General features: G+C 40.6%; 2 protein-coding genes across 2 annotated transcripts; one reads left to right on the top strand and one right to left on the bottom strand.

The window, feature by feature from the left end:
- The first annotated feature begins 460 nt into the window (after nucleotides 1-460).
- Nucleotides 461-13,142, top strand: gnai3 (guanine nucleotide binding protein (G protein), alpha inhibiting activity polypeptide 3). The gene is made up of 9 exons (XM_070910699.1): nucleotides 461-822; nucleotides 6,390-6,432; nucleotides 6,946-7,087; nucleotides 7,210-7,367; nucleotides 8,909-9,037; nucleotides 10,109-10,238; nucleotides 10,357-10,510; nucleotides 11,301-11,509; nucleotides 12,964-13,142. Exons 1-8 carry the CDS (start codon nucleotides 705-707, stop codon nucleotides 11,489-11,491), a joined length of 1,065 nt encoding a protein of 354 aa, XP_070766800.1. The 5' UTR covers nucleotides 461-704; the 3' UTR covers nucleotides 11,492-11,509; nucleotides 12,964-13,142.
- Nucleotides 13,143-16,617: 3,475 nt separating this feature from the next.
- gnat2 (guanine nucleotide binding protein (G protein), alpha transducing activity polypeptide 2) lies at nucleotides 16,618-22,608 on the bottom strand. Its single transcript, XM_070910120.1, has 8 exons — nucleotides 22,503-22,608; nucleotides 18,896-18,938; nucleotides 18,294-18,435; nucleotides 17,997-18,154; nucleotides 17,729-17,857; nucleotides 17,490-17,619; nucleotides 17,246-17,399; nucleotides 16,618-16,808 (listed from the first exon to the last, which is right to left on the bottom strand). Exons 1-8 carry the CDS (start codon nucleotides 22,606-22,608, stop codon nucleotides 16,618-16,620), a joined length of 1,053 nt encoding a protein of 350 aa, XP_070766221.1.
- Nucleotides 22,609-24,391: the final 1,783 nt, after the last annotated feature.

The following is a 24,391-nucleotide window of genomic DNA, read 5'->3' as shown; positions in this document are numbered from 1 at the left end:
AACGTGAGCTGTAGAAAAAAAACGTGCAGATGTGTCTCCAGCTTGTTTTAAACTATAAAAGCCTTGTGAGGAATAAATGGATCTGTGTCTGACTTTGAGCAACATGTAAGCTACACAGACAGATTCCACTATCTGTTGTTTAGAAGCGACTACATTTCCCACATGCCCTGTGGGTCGCATCAATGTTCCTTTTTTTTTCTAGCGCCGTTTTCTTGGTTTGCAGCTGGATCAACTGGATGAACGCGCGACTGCGCAGCAGTAATAGTTTTATGGGAGATTTATTACGGCGATTCTTCTTTCTTTGAAAACGCTGGATTTAAGTGCCTGATTCTTTCATACAAGTTTCTACATCAAATATTTTGTTCACTTCTTTTCACATTTGTATGGTCTTCTGTGAGTCTAAACTACGGATAAGTTGGATAAAAAAAATTTAAACGTCTATTTGCCTAAAATCCCGTATTGAATCACCCGGGCAGAGGGGAGTGTTTGGACTGGATCTGTGTGCGCGCAGCAGCATCAGACTGTGGGTTTACAGTTGGACAGACGAGCCTCCGCTGCCAACGCCTTTTCCCCTTTTCTCCGCTTGTCCTCGGCTGGGAAACTTGTGCTCGCGCCGACCCAGGGGCTGTTTGACGGCGTTTCCCTTCAACTCATGAGCTGCTGAAACCACAACCAGACCTTAAAGAAGTTGTTTGAGAGTGAAAATGGGCTGCACGATCAGCGCCGAGGACAAAGCTGCGGTGGAGAGAAGTAAAATGATTGATAAAAACCTGCGGGACGACAGAGAGAAATCCTCCAGGGAAGTGAAACTGCTTCTGCTTGGTATGCACTATGTTACTGGCTCTTTTTAATGCTTGAAATCAGTTTATAGTCATCATCTGTCTTTGGGTGCTTTTCACTTTTTCACGGCAGTCTTTATCTGACTCCAAACACTCCTCCTCCTCCTTCTGTTGGTTTAATGCAGCTGTGGCTCATCATTTCTCCACTTGTAGAAGTGAACCAGATGTTGGTGCCTCAGTGCTTTTCTATCAGTTGTGGATTGTTGAAAGGTAGGGAGTGCACGCTCAGAGGAGACTATTTGTTGACAAGTGTTGTCACTTGTCACAAGGCACGTTGTAGCTCATGCAGGCCTGTTTTATTTCAGTGCCCACAAACAAAACTTTACAGCTGCAGGGAAGTGGTAACCCTGGTCGGACTCTTCTGGGTCAACAATTTCAAGCACTAAGAAATGAGAAATAAATGTTTTTATCTGCGCTGGAGCTGGACAGTATGAATATTTATTGTTGGTATTGGTGTTTTTAATTTCTTACATTTTCCCCACATAATTTGGATGTCTTAGCTGATAAAATAACTGCTGAGTCAGATTTGTCCCATAATGACAAGTTCAATGAGGAGTATCAACCAGATAATTTAACATGTGATTTCTCTTGCTGCATCTCTACATCCTGGTATATATGGCGTGTGCTGATTTTTAGGGCCCCAGCTGGCGATTACTTTCTAGATTAGCCGATTAATCATTTGGGCCATAAAATGTCAGAAAATAGCATTCAGTCTATTACAGTTTCCTAGATGTCTTCAGATTGCTTGATTCGTCCGACCAACAGTTCAAAACTCAAAAATCTTCTGTTCACCATCATATAAGACGAAGAGAAGCATCAAATCCTCAGAACTGAGAAGCTGGAACTTGGTAACATTTGTAATTTTAGCTTGGAAAATGACTTGAATGAACAATTGATACACAAAAATCACTGCCAATGAATTTTCTATTGATTGACTAATGGATTAATCAACTAATGGTTTCAGCTCTATTGATTTTAAAAGAGTGTTTTCAGGTTTTTGGCTCTATCTGTAGTCATTAAAATTGATGAAGCATTGGGCTGTTACAGTTCATTTCCGGTAGTTCATCTGTGACTTCCAGGTTCAGTGTCATGACCGCTCCTACACTAAGTGTCAGAGTTTCAGCACTCTCTCATGCCTGTATTGACCACTGACTGTGCGTAACTGCATATTACTGACACACACACACACACACACACACACTCAGTGGTCCTGACAATGTGGGTGTGGCCTGCACAGACGTGCCAGGGGGATTAAATGCCCTCCAGTCCAGCAGCACTCAACATTTTTATGCTCTGTGCCCTCTGGCAGGAACTTCTCCCTGAGCGTAAGCGTCCTGTCATTTATCTCCACCTCCCATTTTCTAGCTGCAAATACGTTCGTATGTCCTCGACACCAGTGGTTCCCAGTGTTTTTTAGTTTGTGACCTCTTAAGATAAAGCAGTGTCTGCAACTTTTCCTTCTCAGATTTGTCACATTTGAATAACTTTTAGAGGCCTGGAGAAGTGAAAGTATTGAGTATTTCACAAGACAACAAGCAAAAGTCTGAGAAAAGTAAGAAAGGCAAACAATGTCATTAGGTCAGCTGAAACTACACTGAAGTACAAAAAGGATTAAAAAAAAAAAAAGATTGAAATAACCATTCAAATTGTCCAAACAGCTGGTTCAGCATCAGCTATGCGTTGCCTCCAAAATGTTTGACACTGTAAAGATGTGTGTGGACTACAGGAGCGGATTGCACTGATGCAATGTTGTAATGCAATGATCCTGACCTTCTGGTTGAGGCGTTGCTTCTTTCTTTTTTTTTACTTGAAATGTTGTGCAATTCCTGTCAAAAGAACGACATGATGAAGAAAAACAGACACCTCATGCTACTGAAATGCTTCAAGAGGTGACTGACCAGAATGTAGAGTCCTCACGTAGGTGTTTTGACTTTTGATTAGACATAAATGAGAGCCCCAAGTATTTAATTAAACTGATGATTCTGAGTATAGATGCAGCTATGAGATTAGTCACTATGTTCATTCATGCAGCAGGACTTCCTGAAGACATTGCAACATAATGCACAGATGGCTTGTGATTTACAGAGGGCTGTGTCTCAATAAGTTGCATCATCTTTGTTGATCGTGAAAAATCTCCACAGGACAGCTTTATTTCCTCGCAGCGGAAGGTGTTTATTACCCCTAAGCTCATGTTATTAAAAGAATCCGTCATGGTATGTCAAACGGACAAATGAATTTGCTGATGATCACTGGTGAGGTTGATCATCAATGCTAGAGATAGTATCATTTGTTATGGAGGGACAAGGTAGAAATAACCTTTTGTAGATTTGAGAAAAACAATATCAGGTGTTCAGAAGTTCCATGTTGTAAATCTTCCATAGGACTCCCATTTAACTGATTTATGTCTCCACAGTAATCACCAGAACTGGAACGACAGTATATCAACATGCCAGTTGTTGATCAAGACTAACACGATTTGCATGCTTCACAAATCTCCAGATATGTGATCTGATGTATTCTTTAATAAGTTTCCTGCTTTTTTTCCTTTTTGTTTGCGTTCTGGATCACGTTACCGATGGTGGATATTTTCTCACAACGAAAGGCAGCTTTCCCATCAGCGGGTTGCCCTTTATGTTTGCAGTGCTTGTACCTTGATCGAGAAGATATGGCAAAACAAAACCGAGCCAGTAAATCTACTTCCTACCAAATCAGAGCCACGAGTGCCCGCAACTGTGAGGCGATTTTTGTCAAACTGTTTCCACTGTTTTGTTGATAGATTACAGCCTGATTGCATCATTTTGTTGTGTGGAAGACAAGCTATTTTAGGTAGCTGAGCCCTGAGAGTAATGAGAGAGGTAAACCCTGAAATAGATTTCACATGAGGTCACATAGATGTGATTGCTGGATCAGTTTGGCGAGGGTGCAGACGATCTGTGAGGATTAACTTCAGGCCGATTCGTGTGGTGGTACAACATTACAATGCAGGCTGAAATCTCATTGTATGGAAACTTTCGTTTTCTGACCACAGAGTTGAGGGGGAAGTGATTTTTTCCAGGCAGTGCCCTCCACTCCCTGTCTGTGCTGGAACAAGAGAGTTATAGGGGGAAAAACAAAGAGGAGCGCGGCTGCTTTTCTTTGTACAAAAACCACAAAGCTGGAGAGCCAACGCACCCTTCCAATGAAAACGCTCTCCTGTTTGACCACAAACAGTGATTTATAAAAAAGATCTGCATTTGAGATTCTTGTTAAATGAGGCTTGGTTTGGAGTCTGACTCCTGCATGGGTCTGGACGACTCTCTGAAAGCCTGTGTAAAGTTGGTTTGTGAACTGGCAGGAAGCCACGGTTGACGATCAGCCAAAAAATGCCATGAATGAGGGAATTGGGGCCTGACAGAACTGAGGAAAGGGATCGACACAATTTGTCCTCTCCTCCCTGTCTGTGTGAGCGGGCGTAAATCTCTTTTGCTGGTGACAGCTTAACCAAAGAATTCATGGATTTAATTCTCGTTGGCCGGCCATCTGAGCATATTACTCTACTGTAAGCCTCCTTGACAAAATTCATCTGCTAAGGATTCCTCACTGGCAATGGGAACGTGTCTCGCCACCTTTTATAGGAACAACAATATTAAGACAACGTATATATTCTTATTTTAAAATGTTCTTACACTGAGAGTTGATCTCGGCTGCTTTTAAAAAAGAGGCAGGTATCCATCCAGTTCCTGAAAACGTCTCCATCCTGCAGTTGCTGATCATTATTGTGGTTACATTAAGCAAAAGGAGGCTCTACTGCCAGTGTAAACTCAGCCCAGATGTTTATGGAAATAATTTCTGTGGCTGTCTGAATTTGACATCCAACGTTTCATGTGCACACATGTTCTGAGGCCTCTTTAATTAAACTCCAGCTACGAAACAATTGTTGATTCGAGAGTGAGTCAACCAGATACCTGGCCACCCCAGATACCTGGGTTCAAATCCCAGCAGTGACTTGCTCATTTATTATAACCATCAATCTGTTCGTGGTGCCAATTTGTCCCAGAGGCCAACTGTGATACTGCAGCCCAGAAAGCGTTTCTCTCCCGTAGTCTGTTAAACAGTTTGAGGACACCTCAAACAAAGTTATGAATTAAACCATGAAGACTAAAAGAAATAGTTTGACTTTTTGGGAAATGTGCTTAGTGTTAGATGAGAAGATCGGTATACACGCATATACAGTACACAATCGTCCACTCCATGTATATCCTTTCAATATTTATTTATTTGTTTTGATTACAACTTACAAAACTCTTGACTTGTATATAGACATTTTATTTTTGTTGTTGGCCATTGGTGCTTTTTATATATATATTTATATATACACCTATTTTTTCACATATTTGTGTATATACTAGTCCTGTCTATTCTTTTACCTTTATTGTTCAGTTTTGTTTTTCTTGTTCTTAGCTGTTATGTCTATTTCTGAGTCAAATTCCTTGTAAGGATATCGGATATCTCTACGGTAAGTATGAACGTGGAGCCAGAAGACAGTTAGCTTATTTTAGCATAAAGACTGGAAACAGTGGGAAGCAGCCAGCCTGGCTCTGTAAAATTTGCCTACCAGCACCTCTGAAGTTCACTAATTAACACTTCATATCTGCTTTGTTTACAAAAGTACAAATCAGAAGTGTAAATACACCATGTTGGGGTTTTACAGGGACTGTATGCACTGGACTATTTCTTGGCCAGTCACGGTGACTTCCTGGTGTCTCCACATCGTTTTTGCACTTTGGTTTTTGTACGGCTTAAACAAACAAGAAATAACATGTTAATTAGTGAGCGTTAGAGGTGCTGGTAGGAAGATTTAGTTTTGAGAGGGGGGTTTTTATGGCCCCTCTGCTCTCTAAGGCCCAGAACAGCATGATATCTTGGGATTGTCTCTCCAGTGGAAAAACACTGGCTCAGCCAGAAGCGTGACAACTGTTTCCTGTTTGGTTGATTGTTGAAATACTGTAAAGGTTCCCCACTCATCATTATTACCATGCCCCCTTTTTTTTGTAATGAGAGGCTTTTATATAAACATTTCTCACAGATTGACACTATTGTGAAAGCTCTCACTTCCTAAGGAGGCACCCCAACTCATCACCCTACTCATTATTTTCCATGATCCTCTCTGCGCCTCTGCATCTCTTAAGCTCCAGGCTGATTCCTGATTCCTCCACATGACAGACACAGAAACATGGTTCTCAAGGCAGAATTAATGCACTGAAACTGCTGACTGGTGCATCAGATAGTTCATCCCTGCAGCATGCAAAGGAGTACTTCATGACTGCATACACTCCCTCAGGCCTAAACCTAAGTGTCTGCCATTGAAATTCATCACAAGGCACACTTTTTTTTGGGGGGGTGTTTTGACGCAGACATACTGCATGATGCATGATTAAATGACATCAGATTAAGTTTAGCCGCTATGAAAAACTGGTTTCATCTGTCGTCCATGTGAGAGGGGTGTTGTTTTTGGGGCTGCTGTCATTTCTGGTACAGCTGCCTCATGTAACCGCTGCCCCTCTTTTTCAGGTGCTGGGGAATCTGGGAAAAGCACAATAGTAAAGCAAATGAAGTAAGTTACAGCTTGGTCCTTATAACACTTGCACATGACATTATATCAATCCCCTACATCCTTTGATGATAATACAAACTTTGACGCTACTTTTGTACTGAATTGACGAGAGACAGACTCCCTCCCTCCCACTTTCAGCTGCAGCCTTTGTTGTCAGAGGTTAATAGTGTTGGGGAGAGCTGTGATTACAAATAGGGTTCATCTTTGTGGAAATACTGTGGAAGCAAAGTAGGAGCCTCCTTTCACTCAGGCAGAGGAAGCACCCTTTTGCATAACATGTTCAACAATGGCCACGGAGGCCAGTCGTAGCCTGGCAGGCCCTGAATAGGCTCCCCCAGTTCCCACATTAGGCATGCTGCATGCACACTGAAGCTCAAATTCCAGCACTAATGACAGTGTAGCATGACAGTTTGCAAATCTGTAATTTGTCCCACATTCGTTAAAGCCATTGTTCACTCTGTCAAATATTTATCCAGACTCTAAAAGCCTATTTGGATTTTGTTTCTGTGTCAGAATCATTCATGAGGATGGCTACTCAGAAGAGGAGTGCAAGCAGTACAAAGTGGTGGTGTACAGCAACACCATCCAGTCCATCATGGCCATCATCAGGGCAATGGGCCGGTTAAAGATAGATTTTGGGGATCCCGCAAGGGCGGTAAGTCGACTACATCCAGTCTGCATTCAGCATGAGTTTCAAAGAACCACGTCCTTGTTTATGACACAAGTCACCACAAAGGAGAAGTTTACAATGACGGCAATTATTGTCTTTATTGCCAGGACGATGCCCGCCAGCTGTTTGCCCTGGCGAGCTCGGCGGAGGAAGGAGTGATGTCTGCAGAGCTGACCAGCGTGATTCAGAGGCTGTGGAACGATGCAGGAGCTCAGGCATGCTTCGATAGATCCAGAGAGTATCAGCTCAACGACTCTGCTGCATAGTGAGGACTCGCTTCTCTACGTACAGACCCCCACAGACTTACCAAATATCCAACTCCAAGCTTATTAAATGAGTCAATTCACAGAATAAGACCTGCAGCCTTAAGATGAGTGATTCAAAGGAAAGAAATCTGCAAAAAATTTATTGAATCTGGTATTCAGCCTTCATTTATTTTGTCTTAAAACAAGTTAAACAATCCATCAGATAATTTCACTGGATTCTAGAGATGAAACGATTAGTCGATAAATTAATTAGTCTAGAAAGAATTATCAACAACTATTTGAATAATCTATTTATTAATAATTTTAGTAATTTTTCAAGCAAAAACGCCAAATATTTCCAGCTTGTCTGTTGAGATGATTGCCTCTTTTCTTAATCTAATGTGATAAAAAACTGAATATCTTAACAAGACATTTGATGACCTCACAATGGGCCATTGGAAATTATAATTTTTTTTTTCATTACATTCTGACATTATATAGACCAAACAATGAATCCATTAATCTAGAAAATGATCTTTAATTTCAGCCTTTTTCTTGATAACACTTATTATCACCTTCTGGAAATTCCAGTTGGAAGAGAAACTGTTTCAAAGTTCGAAATTGTATCATCCATCCAGGTCTTACTCTTAAATTTGCATATGGCATTTTTTGTATTTTCCCCATGTCAAGAAGGGGGACAACTTTGACTGAGAGTAGCTTTCCTCCCTCATGTCTGTAACATTTCCACTGGAACAAAAAGGGAGGCAAGATGCGTCTTGTTCTTCACCGTCTTGTGTCAGCTTGTACGGCTAATTGCATTCCTGAACAACGAGAAACATGAAGGAGAAACTGAAAACTGGAAAATCTTTCTGTCGACTTGCAGCGGTTTAGATATCACTTCATTTGACAAAATGGTTTCAAGTTATTATGATAGACAACCACTGGATACAACTGTCTGATGAGGTTTAATGAAAAAGGCAAACAAAGCAGTTTGAGCTAAATATAGCCCAGTCTTGTATCACCAATCAGACAAAGATAAAGCCCAAGGTTTTCTGTTTCTGCGGCGTTTATATCACACTCGCCCTGAAAGAAAGTAGCTTAGATTGAAGGACATGCTCTTTGTTTTGAAAACAGCAGAGCTGTCATGGCTCTTGGTGCACTTTGTCCACACTGCGAGACAAGAGGAACCAGTGGAGTTAGTCTGTTTTTACTCAACCCACAAGGAGCCAGTGTTTATCATGCACCAAAATATGAGCCCATATTTAGTATCATTCTGTGGCGTCCTTGGATGTCTGACTGCAGAGTGAGCCCTCCACTTCAACAGACATAAGTGTCTGAAAAACATTTTGATGCTTTGCATTATGGTGTCTATTTTTGAGAAAGTCTGGATAGCCTCTGTATAACTTAATTTTACCACGTGATGCTAAATAAAACACAAAACACAGCACATCTGTTTTCATGAAGCACAAGTTGGGAGCTGCCTGTATTGCATATGCTGCTATGGTAACATTTCAGTTGTACTGTGATGTGTCTTCATATACCTGTGTTTTCTGTCTCTCAGCTACCTGAATGACTTGGACCGGATCTGTCAGCCGAACTATGTCCCGACTCAGCAGGACGTGCTACGTACACGTGTGAAGACCACTGGCATCGTGGAAACTCACTTCACCTTCAAAGATCTCTACTTCAAGTGAGTGTGGCTGTAATTTATCTCCTCATGAAGGGCCCTGGCCTCAGGTGGGCTGTTTGTGCCATAAAAAGAACTTATTAAGCTTTACAAGCAGTCAGGACCTGAGGTGGTTCACTGTATTGGTCAGCATTTAGATGTCCTCATTATAGACTTCATATAGTGATTCCCAACCTGAGCGTCTGAAGCCTCCTAAGAGGTCGCAAGGTACGAGATTATTACTGCAGAGATAAATTGAACAATTAAAGTCTTCTACGCAAAATTATGTTTATTGTCTGGATTTTTCTCCAGTCTTTTCTGTTTGTTTTTGTCTCGTGAAATACTGGATGCCTCATATGCAAACTGTGATGAGGTGCTTCAAGAGGACGTTCCTTTATATTGAGGAGTCACAAGAAGAAAAGACTAAGACATTTTATGTTATGAATGTTCAGGTTCTTCTTTTCTTTTAACAGTCAGTTGTCCTTTGATTCGTTGCTTTTAGAAAATGCATATTGAAGTGCTGATTTTCAAACCTCTTTTGTAACTCTGACATTCATCCTAATATGACCCACCTTTGTAGCAGCAAATGTAATTGCATTGCTTCCGTCCTTTTACATTATTTTTTTCAAGCTCCTGTACTTATAAATATTGGTGAAACAATAACTGTAATGGCCTCCCTGGCCTGCCTTCGTAACCCCATTATAAAAAATGCTCAGGATCTGGAAATGTGTAATCACTGAATTGGTGTTGGAGCGCACAGTGTTCATTTCATTTCTGTGTCAGTTAAACAACTCATTATAGATTCAGTGTGCCTCTGAGGGCCTGAGGTGGAGGCAGAGGCAGCAGACACCTGTGTGTGTGTGTGTCTGTGTGTGTGTGTGTGTCTGTGTGTGTGTGTGTGTGTGTGTGTGTGTGTGTGTGTGTGTTTGTGTGTGTGTGTGTGCGTGTGTGCTTGCCCTGGATTTACGAGGACACTCATCCTCATGAAATACTAACATTAAAATTACATTAGAATTAAAATGAGCACATTCACTGTACGCTGATTCATGCAGTTATTGTGTGTGTGTGTGTGTGTTTGTATGTGTGTATCTACAGGATGTTTGATGTCGGGGGTCAGCGCTCGGAGAGGAAGAAGTGGATCCATTGTTTTGAGGGAGTCACAAGTATCATTTTCTGTGTAGCGCTCAGTGACTATGACCTCGTCCTGGCTGAGGATGAGGAGATGGTGAGTGATGGATGCGCTGGTTTTGGTTCACCTGTGCTTTTCCTATTGTGATGTGTCAAAATGTCCACTTTGAAAAAAAGGCCTATTATGGGTAAATTCACACCTGCTCTTTCCCCAGAACCGGATGCACGAGAGCATGAAGCTCTTCGACTCCATCTGCAACAACAAGTGGTTCACGCTCACCTCCATCATCCTCTTCCTCAACAAGAAGGACTTGTTTGAAGAGAAGATCAGCAGGAGTCCGCTCACTATCTGCTACCCCGAATACACCGGTGAGACAAACCTATGCATCAGCAGTTTTAATGTGACATTGTCAGATTGTGTGTAGCTGCCCCTTGAGTGTTTTGATAAGAGGAGATATTTATTTATCTACCTGCTGTGTCTGAGCATCAACTTCCTGGAAATGTGTGATCATGCTCTATTCAAGAGAATAAAGTGCGTGCCTGAAATTGTGAAATTTTTTCAGACAAAGGCTCTGTGTTACTACTGTTGAGCTGTTCCTCACCAGTACAATCAAATACATTCTCTGCATAGTAGCATAACATAACAGCATTTTAAATTTAGTTCTGAATAATTCACTGTTTGTTTTTTTTTGCTTTCAGTTGCTTTCAGTTTTATTAACCCAGGCCGCTCTAATGTCCATGATGGATTTTGTTAATAGACAGTTATGTCTATTTATAGATCTGCAATGCAAGGGTGTGTGTCGCGGTTCATCATTTTTAACTTCTCAATAGAGAGCAGCCCTTAAAGTGTTTCGACGCAATAGTCACACACAGAATTTAACAGATCATTCTTGATTAGGAGCGCCCCTGTTTGAATTTCAAATGTTTTTGCTGATTTGTTTCCACTTTTGACCAACGAACTTGCTTGAACAAAAACCTGCATCAAAAAAAAAAACTGCAGCAGGAAATAAGCTTCAGCTGGTCACAGATTAATTGCATCTTTGTTACGCTGCAGTGTGTTTAACCCACATACGTATTAAAAATACGATGAGTTGAGCTGAAATCATACAGGATTGTTCCACGTAAATTTCTTTTTATAACTGACCTTTTTTTACTGTAGGTGGGCACTCATATGAAGAGACTGCAGCTTATATCCAGTGCCAGTTCGAAGACTTAAATAAACGAAAGGACACCAAGGAGGTCTACACCCACTTTACTTGTGCCACAGACACCAAGAATGTGCAGTTTGTGTTCGATGCTGTGACCGACGTCATCATCAAGATCAACCTGAGGGAGATCGGGCTCTACTAAAGCTTCAGGCAGTTGCAGGTCAGCACACTGACTTTCACCTGCGCTACAGTTCATGCAGGACACTGAAGAGACGTGGCAACGCGGTGTTGTTGTCAAAGCCAACAGTGTAAAAATGTTTTGCAGATTGTTGCATCACCCCAGAGACAACAGTCAAGTCTTGCGTGATGACAGTGTCATCCTGCTGGGTCCGCTTTGGTCCAGACAGTTAAATAGCTTGATAACTATTTGCCATTAATTGCAATTAAAACATTCTAAGACACACTTTATCAACTGAGTTTTCACATAGTGTCACCAACATGTTAAACTTTCCAGTGCTTTAATTCATGACAGGATACTTGAAAAAACGTTTGACTGGATAACGTAAGCCTCAGCTGTTTGCTAACATACTTGTGATGGACTGAGCAGGTAGTTATTTGGAAATGCCAGTCATCCGGTCAAAAAAGTGGCTTTTATTTACCCAAACCTGAAAAATACAAATCAAAAGTACTGAATAATACTGAATAAACTGAGCAGAAAAATACAGCTGAACAGTAATGTGAAGTGGATAAACTGTTATCAGACAAAAACAATCAAATCAAATTAATAATCAACTCCATCCACTGATGAAGAATGTGTGATATGGTTGAAAGCTCTTTAAAAGCCAAGTAAGTAGACCTTGAGTTAGGATTATTTTGTCTGACTGCATAATAATTAAAATATCCACAAAAACAAACAGACAAGATAGATTGTTAACCCTTCATCTGGAAAACAGTAGCATAATATATCAACTCTATGCTGAAGAACCTTTAAATCATTTAAACACAAAGTGTTGCCTTCCGCACACCCCCATGTTGTGATGGGCGTTTGGTATCACCCATCAGCCATCAGCCAGCCGTCAGCACGTCAAGTCACCGGCTGTCAGTTGTGTGTTTTACGCGGTCTGCTACGATGTCTCCTGTGTCGGCTGCAATGGTAACGTAAAGAAGGGAACAATATTACACTAAGCTTAACGACAATTGTTGGCGGTAAACCAATTTACATTTAGTAAATGTGCTCCCTTCATCTAGAAAACAGTGTCAAAGGCGCTAATAAAACGACCAAAGACCAAACTGTTAGTCTTTTTACTGCTGCGTACATGACAGCTGACAATAAATGAACATGCTAAGCTAACTAAAAATTGAGACAAGATAATATAAATTAAGGCAGAGATATTTGTATGTGGATGTTAAACATGCTAAAATGCTAAACGTTATGCGAACAATACCATGTTACTGTTAGGCATTTTAGCATGCTAACATTAGCACTCAGCTCAAAGTGGAGAGGCTGAAAAGTATACAGCTTAGGCTGATGAAAGTCTGACAATGTGTATATAGTATTAAGTTTTCATCCAACTATTTTTTATGGTCTGTTAAGAGCCCAAAAAGGAGGGTTGTATGAATTCATTTTTTTCCTGTAGCCATTTGTATTAATGATTATTTTCCCTGTCCTTGCAGGTGTCAGGATCAGGACTTCTGGGCTGGTTTGTCTTGTCTGCAGAGGGCGATTTGGAAAGTAGGTGTCACTAAGGACTGAGCTGGTGGCCGTGCTGCATGCAGGACCTAAATTCCACAATTTGGGGACTTAATTCTAAGATCACTTTTGTCTTAATAGATTTTACGATGCAGAGCACATTGGGAGGCAGTGATAAGTGGGGGGGGGGCTTGTGAAATGATCACTGTGAGTTCTGTGGAGTCATATTTAAGACCTTTGCATTACTTGGGGGGGAGGGGGGGGGGGGGGCTGGCAGGTAAAGCCCCTCTGATGAAGTCTCTGACACATTTATAGTTTGTCTGTCATATGTACAAGGACCAAAACAGACTGCCTGTTTATCAAATCCATCACTGCATTTCACAGTTTCACAGCTGATGTGTAAATTCTGTTCACCTTTATTGTGTTGCATCTTCTCTTAGCTTAAGTCTGTATCACATTGCTTTTATTGAATATTTGCAATTGTTATATTTTATTTTAATTTTGAGTTGCAATTATATAGTAATTTTCACTTTTTGGATGTGTGAATGCCATAACTTATGTATGGAGAATTGTTTTGTGTGAGCAGTTTTGATGTATATAACGTAACCTCTTGGGTCTGGGATTAGTTAGTGAGAGTGCATTGAACAAGGTAGCAGCACCACATTGTACTGAACAATATTTTTATACATGAAACACATCACTGCAAATCAATTTGTAAAGGGAGATCTTGATTTCCCTGTTTTTTTCCGTAGGAGTTTGAATTTGACTAATATTATTCACTCAGTTGAGGTCAATGTAGAATATCCTTTTTTTTTCCGAGGTAATGTTTTAAATCCTATGGATATCAATGAAGATGTATGAACACAATAAACATTAATAGTGGCTAGATAGTAGTTTGATACAGCTATTTGTTTTCTTTGGCCTTAGCCATCAGATAATGTGGAGGAAGTCTGTTGCTTACTGTGTATATATACTGTAGTGGAGCACAGTTTGGGTTTGGTTAGTCACTTCCTGCACGGAGAAGTCCTGGTAGAAAACATTCCCAAAGGTCCATGTCTAGCTTTCTTTACGTTGCTGCAGTTGTATTGGTTCATTTTAACATCATTAAATGATGGCACACATTTGTCTTCCCTTCCTTCTATTTTAAAGAGTAAACCAACACCAAAGTCTCACCATAGGCAACGGCAATCAGATGTTCAGATGATCAGATGCACTGTGAAAGTTTATAAAGGCTTAGTCTTACCTAAACCATGCAGGGAAGGAGGTCATGCATGCTGGAAACAGTATTTTTAGACTTCAGAGACACATCTGTATGTTTGAGCTGAGGGCTCAGTGTGTTCCAGCTGCTGCACACATTACTGCTCACCGATATGTCCTGATTGTCCTACCTTGTATGTTGTGTCTGCAGGGTAACACTTGAACATGAACAACCTAAATTCAAACTGTATGTGGGATTGAATCAAACCGAACTACAGTGTTCATCGTAATGAAGGAACGTGTCACCCATTAATGTGTTTTTAATGGTTTTTGGGCATCAATGGAGGTCTGTGGCTCAGAGGAATAATTGTTGGATCAATTAATTGTTGGTTTTGGTCTTTTCATGGTATTTGTTGACAATAAGAACATTATAGAACATCACCAGACTCATCCTTAAAGGTCTGCTGACATTTTTCTCCATCTGTTTTAGTAGATTCAGTTGTAGACTAAAAGGCCTCAGCAGTTACTGTCAAAGCTTAAGTGTAAGGGTAATACAAATCTTGATGGAGATGGAAATATTAATGAACCACACTGGTAAGAAGCTTGATGCTACAAAGCTGGGTTGTAACAGAGTGACACTCGACGTTCAGGACAGATCCAGTGGATTCTGCACCACTTTTCTCTGAAGTTACAAAGTACCAAAACTGAGAACATTCAGCTTCTAAATATTGGAGCAAAAGAAGCTCGACTGCTCGCTCAAATCTAGTGATATAGGTCTTCTCGGCAGCTCCACACACTGATTACACTCTCAGCTTTGTCCTTGCCTGCTGTCAAATCTCATGAATCTGTCCCTGCACAATCCCACAGTAGATCTCTACTCGCAGATTAATTACCACTTTAATTTGTTTTGCGCTCTCAATAGCTTTATTGTTGATGAACTTCCATACGCTGCCATTTCCCCTCTGACTAGAACAGGGAACTTGTATAACGGCAGCGTTGTCCCCAACAAGTAACAGCCTGAGGCTATTTTTCACTGCTGACAGCCCTGTTTCTCTAATTTGATATACATTATTCAGTGATTGACAGTGCGATTCTGCAGCAAAGAAACAGGCACACAAGTGAAGTTAATGCATCTTTATTTCATGCCTCTACATTCATAAGAAAGGACAAACTCGGTAGATTTTCATTCCCTTTTCATAATAAAGCATCATCCCCCTAGTGGTTCCCTCTCTCTCTTATATTTCCATATAGATTTATCTTTCAAAATATATTGAATTATCTACTCTTATGTACAAAGTTGCTCTACCAGGTTTTGACCTTCTGAAATTTGAATGCAATACATTAACACTATTTAGATTAGATACATGTACAATTTGGTTTGCAATCTGGATATACTGCAAGCACTGGGAATATCTGAGATATTTGCTCAGCAACTTTTTACAGTTTAAATATCAAGACCACAGAGACTACTGAACTCAAAAACAAAAACAAGGTTGCAATGTTGCTATTCAAAATATTAATATTTTCCCCTGGATTTGATTTTTTATTCATTTTACAGAGCTTGGTTTTAATAGTAAATATAACTCACAACACAGTAGTCAAAAGGAAGCGACGAGGATCGAATGAGCAACTATTTCATCTTCATACCTTCAAACCAGCAGCTTCTGGTATGAGACAAATACTGTACTTTAGAAAAACTGAAGAAACCTGTAGGAAGCTGTATGTCCGCAACAACAATGTGGTGACTTTGATAGTTGTTTCAACCCAGCTGGACTTGCACTGTGTTGCAGGGGGTGTGCTTTTGGAGATGGTGATGTGCTAGGAGCAGTCAAGGGCCGGGACTTGGCATGGAAGCTATGGTGTGAATACAACAAACTGAGGATCCTCTGCGCTCCATCAGTACACTTCTCAGTTAATGCCAATATGTGAGGGGTTAAGGTAGGAAAGGGAGTCCTGCAATGTAGAGGAAAATACAAAATAAATCTCAAACAGGTTGAAATCATGTTAAATCATGTATAAAATCATGTGCCACTGTCTTTAAAGGTGGACATTTTGCTGCATTCAAAGCTTCAGGGCTGCGTAATCTGCTGGTTGCAAGGTTCAATATATTTCTAAAATGAAAAGTTAACTTGTTCTGCAGCTTTGGGAGCAACTGATTTTAATCACAAATCACTACAGGGATTGCCTTTTTGCTTCTCATTACTTCCGCATCCTCAGCAGTCCCGTATGGTCTGAATTGTCTGTGCGGTTTGAGTTTGTGTTAGCTCATGTTATGGTCATAAGTTGTTGCTTGGCAACACAGGAAGACCAGATATGATTCGCTGTGTGATGGTTAAATTGAATTGCCAGGAGTCTGCCTCATCTGGACCCTATTAGTCCGTATCAACAAAGTCCCTGGGAGTGATGTGGTCACCGCGCACCTCTTTTCACTCTGAAGCTGCTTAGAAGAGACCGCAATCTTTAAGGTTTTCTTTGATGATGATGTCTGTAACCGCGTTGAACACAATCTCGACGTTCTTTGTGTCTGTGGCACAGGTCAAGTGGGAGTAGATTTCTTTCACACCCTTCTTCATGTTCAGTTCCAAGAACTGCGTCTTGATGTAGCTGCTGGCGTCATCGTACGTGTTGGGGCCTAAACCAAGTCAAGGGGGAGAAGATGGGAGCACATTTATGAGAAGGTTCATGAGTTTTGTTGTAAAAAAAAAATCCACATCAAACCCTCTACATCATTTGTCACTGTCAGCTGACATGATTTGATATAATAACTTGCTTCACAAACTTTAATTTGAGGGAACAACACTGGAATTCCCACAGTATGCAGTTTTCAAGATTTCTTACTTGATCAATTTAGTCTATTTCTAGTGTAATTTATCAATTGATTTGCTTTTCACACACACTGCTGTTGCAGTCTCATATTAATCAAAGCTGAAGCATGACTTGCTGGCACACTGTGATCCACTCTCACTGCATGCCTGACCGATGTAGTCTCACTATGTCCCCGTCCTGTCATAGCACAGTGTGCAGCAGGTATAACTCATGGACCATTAAAGCAGCGTCAGCTGGTCTTACCATCATAGTCCGGGAAGCAGATACTCAGATGGACTTTCTTGATCTTCTCTTCGAAGAGATCCTTCTTGTTGAGGAAAAGCACGATGGAGGTCAGTGCAAAGAACCTGTGGTTGCAGATACTGTTGAATAGATGGAGGGACTCGTGCATGCGGTTCTGAAATGGTCAGAGAAGAACAGGGTGAGTCACTAGCTGACACGTCTGTCTGCTTACGCTCTACCATCGGGCAGCAGCATCTCAACTCACCACTTCGTCGTCCTCTACCAGCACCATGTCGTATGCGCTGAGGGCTCCGCAAAAGATGATGCAGGTCACACCCTCGAAACAATGGATCCACTTCTTTCTCTCTGACCTCTGGCCACCCACGTCAAACATCCTGTTCACCACACAGAGAGTCACAACTAAGTCAGTCTGCCAAAGTGTCCTGGGTATCACAGAGCCGTAAGGTTTAGTCAGTCTTTGCTGGTGTCAGACTTGTGACGTACCTGAAGTGCAACTCTTTGCAGGAGAACTGTTCTTCAATGATACCAGTTGTTTTGACTCGAGATCGCAGCACATCCTGCTCAGTGGGGAGGTAGTCGGGCTTGCAGATTCGGTCCATTTCATTGAGGTAGCTGGTGATGGCAGAAAAACAGTTCAGCAAACAGGCCTCAGATATGAAATTGTCTATCTATAAACACTAAGCTAGCTTCCTCTTTAGCTTTACACATAACCCCACCACTGTATCAATCTCAGTAGTAGACATGGACTCACTAGCCAGCAGAGTCGTTCAGTTGATACTCAGCAGCTCTCTCGAAGCCAGCCTGCACGCCAGAGTCTTTCCACAGCTTGAGGATGACATCAGCCAGCTCAGCAGGCATTGTGCCTTCTTCAATGGAGTCTGACAAGTTCTGCAGCTTCTGTGCATCCTCCTGTGGTTTCATGCACACAGAACAAAGATCCATCAGCACCGTTACAGAACTTGGCACTATTTATAGCATGTATGTCAGTGATAATGATCTCCACAAGTTAATCATGTCTGGTGTACATCTTGTAAGTGTCATATGAGACCTGTGCAGAGGGTGCGCCAAAATCAATGCCCAGAATCTCCATGCCTCTGATGATAGCCAGAGCAGACTGCAGGATGTTGCCATAAATGACCGCTCTAAACTCCAGTTGTTCCTCTTTTGTGTAACCACCTTGATGCAGAATCCTGTACAAAGAGTAGTAGGGAAAGTGTTTTAGTTCAGGGAAAATCATGTTATATATCCCTGATATATGGAAAATTGTTATATAAAAAATTGTCAACTTTCATCAGAATAAAATGGAAATACTTGCAAGTATGTGCTCGGTTTGTGAACATGTAAAAAGTCAAGCTCATACAATATAACAACCTGGATATCTACTGGAGCTAGTGCTCACAGTGCCACCCTGTGGTGTGTTTCTGATTTCACTCGACTCTTATTGCCAGAGCATAACTAACTGCACAAAACAAGTGCTGACAGATCAGAGTAAGCGGATGTTTGCCCTGTTGACCTTTTGTAAAAGGCTTCACTGGAAGTGAAACAGACAGAGATGGGGGAGATTTGGCCTGCTGGCTGCATGCCTGACCAATGAGAGTATAAAAAATGTCATTGCTTGCCACTGACATTATCACTTATTTTAATACTTACTTCATTTGTTTTACAATGGTGCTCTTCCCTGACTCACCAGCACCTGGAAGAGAATAAAAAGGTTAGCAACAACATCATAACTGCTGTGCTTCCCTTTGACACGCCATTGAGTAGAAACGCACTATGAGACATAACAGCCCAAGAATGTGCTTTGATGATGCAATCAGTTTAAAGGAGCAGACTGCAAAAATAGAAAAGAAATGCTGTTACTTTGGCCCAAAGTGTTGTCTATCTGTTTGGATAGTTTCAGGATGAAACAAAAGGCCAAAGAGCTATGCCAGATGAACTCATCAGTAACATTTCTTTATGGAAATCATGACAAGGTTATTCAAGAAAACCCATTATCAACAGTTTCACTAACCACTGCTTTTGTATTAAAGTTCTCCTGTCGATCTCCAAGCAAATAGATGTGTGTCAGCATTAGGCCACTATTCAACAGTAGAGCTTTACATGAGCCTGAGTTAGCTTTAAAAGCTATTTTTCCCTTTCTTGTCCCAGCCAAATGTAAATAGGTATAACATATGACGTGTGACAAAGACCTGCACAATTTACGGTTCAGAATTTACATAAAACAGGCAGCGCACACTGGAAAAATATGTATGTGAGGCAGGTAACAGACAACATCAGCTACAAAAAGCAAGTGTTGTCTGTGCGCATTCATTTCTGGTAGTTTCAGCTGGCCTGTGAAATGATGGAGATTGTGAAGTTGTCTGAAGTGTTCTGGCTCCCAGTTTTGTGTGAGGCCTTGTGATGGTTTAACAGAGGACACCAAACTGGCTAAAGACTCCACTAACAGTAAATCTCCTCGCATAACACAAAAACAACCCGCTTATTTTTATCTTGCTGAGCTCTAAAGTTGTCTAATTTGGTCTTCCATAAGCAATTAATGTCAGATTACCAGCGGATGTTTGTTCATTGAGCACCTCATACTGAAGCAAATGCCACTGAGCTCCAGTTTGTTGGCAGACATCTCCAAACTTGAGCAAATCACACTACAGTAAAACTTTAGGAGAACAGCTTTTCAGAATGAAATGTACTTTGTGCATACACATAGATTTAAGTATCACAATCGGATGTGCTGGCTAAAGAAAAGCTTGCAGGTAGATCAGGCTCTCTGTAACACTGTAAGCTCACTCAGGCCAGAAGGAATTTATCACATCACAGAGCAGCCAAAGCTGCCTGTCCAGCTCTCACTGGAGCCACATTAAGCTCCGTCCACAGACTTACTGCGGGAGCATTTAAAGACTTGACTCATGCGGCCTCATCCAACCCAGAAACTATTGGTTTTCCCCTGCTAGCAGTCATTAGTAAGTCAATAACAAGTTTGTTTTGCTAATCTGTGGTGAGGTTGTATAGGTGGCAATGTGATGGTATCAGGATTGGTTTTCACCAGCGGTGATGATTTAAAGAAGAGTGCCTTTATCCTCACTGCGAGTCATTCTTTCACCTCGTGGTCATTAGCGAATGTGCCCCAAAGCTTTGACAGTAAATCTGGGCTTCAAAGGGGGAGCTCTATGCCCATGTTTATCCTGCAGAAGATACCATAGAGAGTTGTGTTTACAGAAGTTAACACGGATGTTTAAGGACTTAATGACTTAGTCTGGATCTCTGGGGACCAAGGAAAAATGCCGTCCTATGAAAACACAGAATTTAACTAATTGAATTTTCATTTAGAATATGCAAACTAGATAAAATATTATTCGAACCATCTTAGTTAATGCAGTTTGAGAACAATTAAGTACAGCATTTCTCTTCTTCTTTGGAGCTAACTGCTCAGATTGCATCGAAACATAAAGGACTGCAGTTACATTTAGGTTCATCTTCTTTGTAAAAGCTATTTTTATGTAACCTAAATATTCAAGAGGTCCCCACATTTATTAAGACGTGTAAAACTTCACCAATGTTTATTTCACTGGTTAGCACACCTGCACACATGGAGCTAACCACTGACATCTGCTGCAAACATGTTTAGTTCATATAAAAACCTGCAGAGTTTTGGGCCTCTGCAGCTCTTTCTGGCTCCTTTTAACAGTGTTGATCAGAGCCCACAAGATGTCACTGTTGTTATCTTTACTGATTCAGTTCTTGCTGTCTGTCTCTGATACTGTACTGCAGGAGAAGCATCTCCTCTGTAAATATAATGAAAGTAGATGTAGAGTTGATTTTCAACATGCATCAACAGCACAGAGGTCCATGCTCTGCAAGGACTGATTATTTACATTATGATATAAAGTATTGACTTTCATTTGGCAATAACATTCTTGTTTTTATAGTTTTTTTTCGTTATGTTCCAAAATCCAACTCTTTAGAAATAATCAAAATAATTTTTTTAATCCTTTTTGTTTAACACCGTCTCCTTGATTTTACTAGTATTTTGACTCTGCGAATGTTGCTGTTATAACGTTAGAGGTAATAAAACACATTTTATACTTCTTTCTATCTTAGCTGTGCACGAGTGGAGGGATCAACAAAGAACTCACCAAGTGGATCTGCGCTAAACCAGTTAGCTAATCGGATTGACATATCACTGCTGTGCTGTGATTCATTTAGACCAAAGGCTATGATTATTGTAAGCACCAACGTCCTTCCATTAGAATTGAAAAGTCAGTCTTGATTTCAAGACAGAGCCAAGAAAATGTCAAAAGTCAATTGTGCCACTACTTATTCCAAATATAACATATTCAAATGTCAAATGTTTAAAGAAATGTTTCCAACACTTTCATGGCTGAAGCCTTTGAGAAGGTTCAAGTTCTGCAAATTCTTCGAAATAACTCACCGTGAGGGTAAAGAATGCTGCAGTATTTATATTGTGCATGAGGAGTTAACATGAAAATCTCTTACTAATGTTTAGTTTTTAGTATACTCTCAAATACTTTTGCTGTTCTACATTGTGAATCTGTTCTCTAAATTCTTCGTCTCAGATCCTTGTGGTAAACCTGCAATCGTATCTCTCTCATCTCTCTCTGCTGCCGCTACTTTACTCTCGCTAATGCCCTCTCCATTTTGCATGAGCTCAAAAAGTCCTCCCACCTTTCTAATAAACTAATGTAGGGTTTTATCCAGAAACACATCATCTGCACAGCCTGTAAATCCTCTGAGCATACCATATCTCCCATCTAACTAAGCAGTGAACAGCTGTGTCAGAGCAGTTTAACACACCTCAGATGGCTCATTTCCAAGTCTTGAAGAATATGCCGCAAATAAACTCAAGTCAATAAACTGAGTGAAACATCCATCATTAACTTATGAATTACATTATCTGTAACATAAATTAACTCTCAGCCTGAAACTTATGAACCGATTGTTTACCTTTCAGGGTTTAATGAAAGCTGATTAAAACATTTTCCCCAAAGCAGCCATGTTTTTTAACCTGTGCATTTTAAGCATTAGTTACACCTGTTGACTGTCGGCTGACTGCAAGACTACTGTTCTACTCTGCAGACCTGGACCTCCGCAGAAAGTGTTGTTCAATCGAAGATGGAAAGTGTAAAGTTTGTAAGAGTTTGTAAAGTACTGAATCCTTTCAAGTTAAAACAGTCTGAGCACATTGCATCACCTGCAGTCTGGGACAAAAAGTGGTGCAACAACTATTCCTGAGTCCACTTACCAAGCAGTAATAGCTTGACTGTTTTAGAGTCCTTATCAGCATCTTCTTGGAGTTGTTTTTCCAACTCCTTGGACTTTTTGTCCTCTGCGCTTGCTCCCGCACCCATGCTTTCTTCCTCCGCAAACTCAAGATCCTCAAGGATGGAAATTTTGACGGTTGTCTGTGAGCAGCTGCAGAGAATCTGGTTGCAACACTAATCGTGCTGAAAGGCGATTTCCAAGCGGAAGGGGATTGGGAGGGAGGTGCTTGAGCTGTCCTGGCTTCTTTGGCCTCTTTCGATTAGATGATCAGTTGGGTCCCTCTCAAGGTTCAAATCAATTCAGCAGCTCTGTCCACCCTTTAATTCCCTCTGCTTAAACCCCTGACTTAGGAGGTGCCTCTTCCTGATTGGCTAGCCAATCCAATTAGTCTAATAAGGGCAATAGTGAATGATGTAAAGAAAAGGAGAAAATAAACACACTCACATACTTGGGCACAGTGAGAGTCATTGATATCATTGGTTTTGCCAACTGGAATTCATTGATTTGATTTGTCCATGTATATATATATATATATATATATATATATATATATATATACATGGACACTCTCACACAAAATGTATATACCTTATATAGAATCTATGATGTGTGTGTATATACAAGGGAAATACACTATAGATTACTCTGTTTCTACAGCTATTCTATTGTATATACATTAGAAAAGAAGACATGCTGTATTTCCTCATCATGGAGCCTATCTGCCTGTTGGTGTGTGTATGTATACAGTATGTATACACTATATATTCTGTATATATACAGTATATAAGGTTGTGGTAACCATCGTTAATCATTTTGACCTGACAAACATCTGACTGGTATGAAAACGTCCGTTTGATTAAATGTGTAGTTTCCTGCCTGTTGGCCTCTTGACTTCAGTGTCAGTCACATGGACAAAGCAGGGAGGGAGGCATTAACCTCTCATAAACTTCTTACAGTTAAGACGTTTAAATCCCAGGTGGTGTGGTGTGCCTGCTAAATAAAGCAACTGTCACTGCGTTGTGCTGTTTAGCAGGGTCTCTGTGATAGCATGACCTAAATGTGTTTCCCGAGTTACATAATCTGCGTCAGATTGAACAAGATCCAACATCCAATACTGGAAACCATCTCAGAAATATTTGTGTTTTCTTTCAGCCAGAGCAGAACTTTTAAGACAGGAGGTGAGATGTGACGTACAGTAAGCGTGTTGCAGCAGGATTGGAGCAGTTGATCTGGGCAGAGGTCAACCTTGTGGGGTTGATGGGTGGAGGTCAGTGGGCCTTGTCTTCAGGACTGTTACATTCCCGTCCTGCATGTTGGACGACTTAGAGATGCTGTATCTGAGGCTACTTATTCAGTCAGAAGTTGCTACTGTATATTTTTGTACAACGTCTGTCAGAAACCAGTTTGGAAAGTTTAGCATGTTCTGCGTTTGGAGCTACAGTTTTAATTTATCTTTTACGTTCCACTAGATGGTGCATACTTTTGACACTACACTTTCAGGGTGTGATCAAAGCATTAATCCTTTGGTTTCTGAATGTTTAAAACCTTTGTGTTTGAGACAGGAGCATCGCAGTTCAAACCTCAGTACTTGTTGACTACTGAATGAGTGTTAAGAATTGTCAAGTCTACTGCAATTCGGCACTGAATGGTCGATCAGATTCTGAGTCTTGTTTTAATTCAATTCATTTCAATAGGCTTTATTGGCATGACATTTGACATGTGTTGCCAAAGGACAATTACGATTTTAAAAGACAATGTTAAGGAATTAAATCAACAAAAATAATGTGAATAACAATAACAATATTGGTTAACAGAATAAAATAAATTATGAAATAGACAAATGAAATAAAATAATATATATATATATAT

The sequence above is a fragment of the Enoplosus armatus genome, chromosome 8 (assembly GCF_043641665.1).
Source record: "Enoplosus armatus isolate fEnoArm2 chromosome 8, fEnoArm2.hap1, whole genome shotgun sequence".
Lineage (NCBI taxonomy): Eukaryota > Metazoa > Chordata > Actinopteri > Centrarchiformes > Enoplosidae > Enoplosus > Enoplosus armatus.
This window is presented reverse-complemented; position numbering and strand designations above follow the sequence as displayed.